This window comes from Austrofundulus limnaeus, unplaced genomic scaffold (assembly GCF_001266775.1).
Source record: "Austrofundulus limnaeus strain Quisiro unplaced genomic scaffold, Austrofundulus_limnaeus-1.0 Scaffold1, whole genome shotgun sequence".
NCBI lineage: Eukaryota > Metazoa > Chordata > Actinopteri > Cyprinodontiformes > Rivulidae > Austrofundulus > Austrofundulus limnaeus.
In genome coordinates, this window is record NW_013952403.1 from 7025160 (window position 1) to 7026751 (window position 1592).

A 1592-nucleotide genomic window follows, 5' to 3' on the forward strand; every position below is an offset into this window, starting at 1 on the left:
ATCATTGACATCAGAAACATGGACCTGAATGATTCTGGTGCTGGAGAGAGGTGGGCTGCCCTCATCTGTGGCAGTGATGCTGATATTATACTGAGCTTCTTTCTCTCTGTCCAGGGGACCGTCCACAACTAATGAATAGTAGTTCTTATAATTTAATTCTAATTTAAAAGGGACAATGTTGGATATTTTACAGTTCACTAAACCGTTTTTACCACTGTCTTTATCAGATACTGAAACAAGTGCAACAGCTGTGCCAGTGGAGGCGTCTTCTTTTACAGTGTTTAACAGAGAAGTTACTGTGATTTCAGGAGCGTTATCATTCACGTCTAACACTTCAATTAGTAATTTGGCATGTGACGTCATCGGTGAGGAAGCTCCGTCGCGTGCCTGAACTCGAATTTCAAAAACAGCATTTTCCTCAAAGTCAATAATTTGTTTGGTTGTCACAGTTCCTGATTTTTCGTCTATAACAAGCAGGTCGGTTTGTTTCCCTCGACCTATTTTATTTAGTGAATAGAACACTTCTCCATTCTGTCCTGCGTCTAAATCTGTAGCATTTATTTTTATAATTACAGTACCTATTTTAGCATTTTCAAACACTCTGGCCTTGTACAGACTTTGACTGAATAGCGGGGCATTATCATTGATATCTAGCACATTTATCAATATAGTCATAGAACCTGATTTAGCAGGTGTTCCTCCATCGATGGCAGTTAATGTAAGTGGGATAACGGATTGTTTTTCTCTGTCCAAAGCCTTCTGAAGCACCAGTTCTGGAGTCACACTTTCTCCTCTGTTGTTAGCTAAAACAAAGAAGTCATTCTGACTCAGCTTGTAGCTACTAACAGTGTTTTTACCCACGTCTGCATCCTCAGCAGGATTTAGGAGGAATTTAGTCCCCGCTGTTGTGCTCTCAGTTATGTTCAACAACTGTATTGTGCTGAGAAATGATGGTGCGTTATCATTCACATCTAATATAATAATTTCAAAGCGGTACAGTTTTAGTGGATTATTAATGACTGCTTCTACATTCATTGAGCATTTGGCTTCGTCACCACAAAGAACCTCGCGGTCTATTCGCTCGTTAACAAAGAGAGCACCCGTCTTTAGATTTACCTCGAAAAATGTTGCCTTTGGCCCAGCAACGATCTGAAACATCCGGGACTCAAGCTCCTGGACATTTAGGTTGAGATCTTTAGCGATATTTCCGACAACAGTCCCACGATTCACCTCCTCAGAGATGGAGTAGGAGAGGTGTCCATAAACCGTTTCCCAGAAACAATCCAGCAGCACGAAGAGACAATAAATCCACACAGAACTCGATGTTCCCAGGATATACATAATTAAAAATAAACTCCCAAAAAAATGATTGATATTTCCGGTACAAAAAATACAGAACTATGTTTAAATAGTATGATTGAAATCATTTATGCTGTAATAAATAAAGTCGCTTCACCGTTTTCCTTCTCTCTCTGAATCTCTTTGTCTCTGTCTCTAACCTCAACTGCTGAATATGGGTGGAGCCCGAGTCCACGAGAAGCCTGTAAAAATATGTCATGGTCTACAATGTCCTCATGTGGACATTTGTAAAA

General features: G+C 40.0%; 1 protein-coding gene across 1 annotated transcript; it reads right to left on the bottom strand.

Moving 5' to 3' along the window:
- LOC106516898 (protocadherin alpha-9) lies at positions 1–1110 on the bottom strand (the record flags this gene model as incomplete). Its single annotated transcript, XM_014007491.1, is given in 1 exon segment — positions 1–1110. A coding segment is annotated over 1 exon segment (1035 nt), but the record flags the coding sequence as incomplete, so codon positions are not given.
- Positions 1111–1592: the final 482 nt, after the last annotated feature.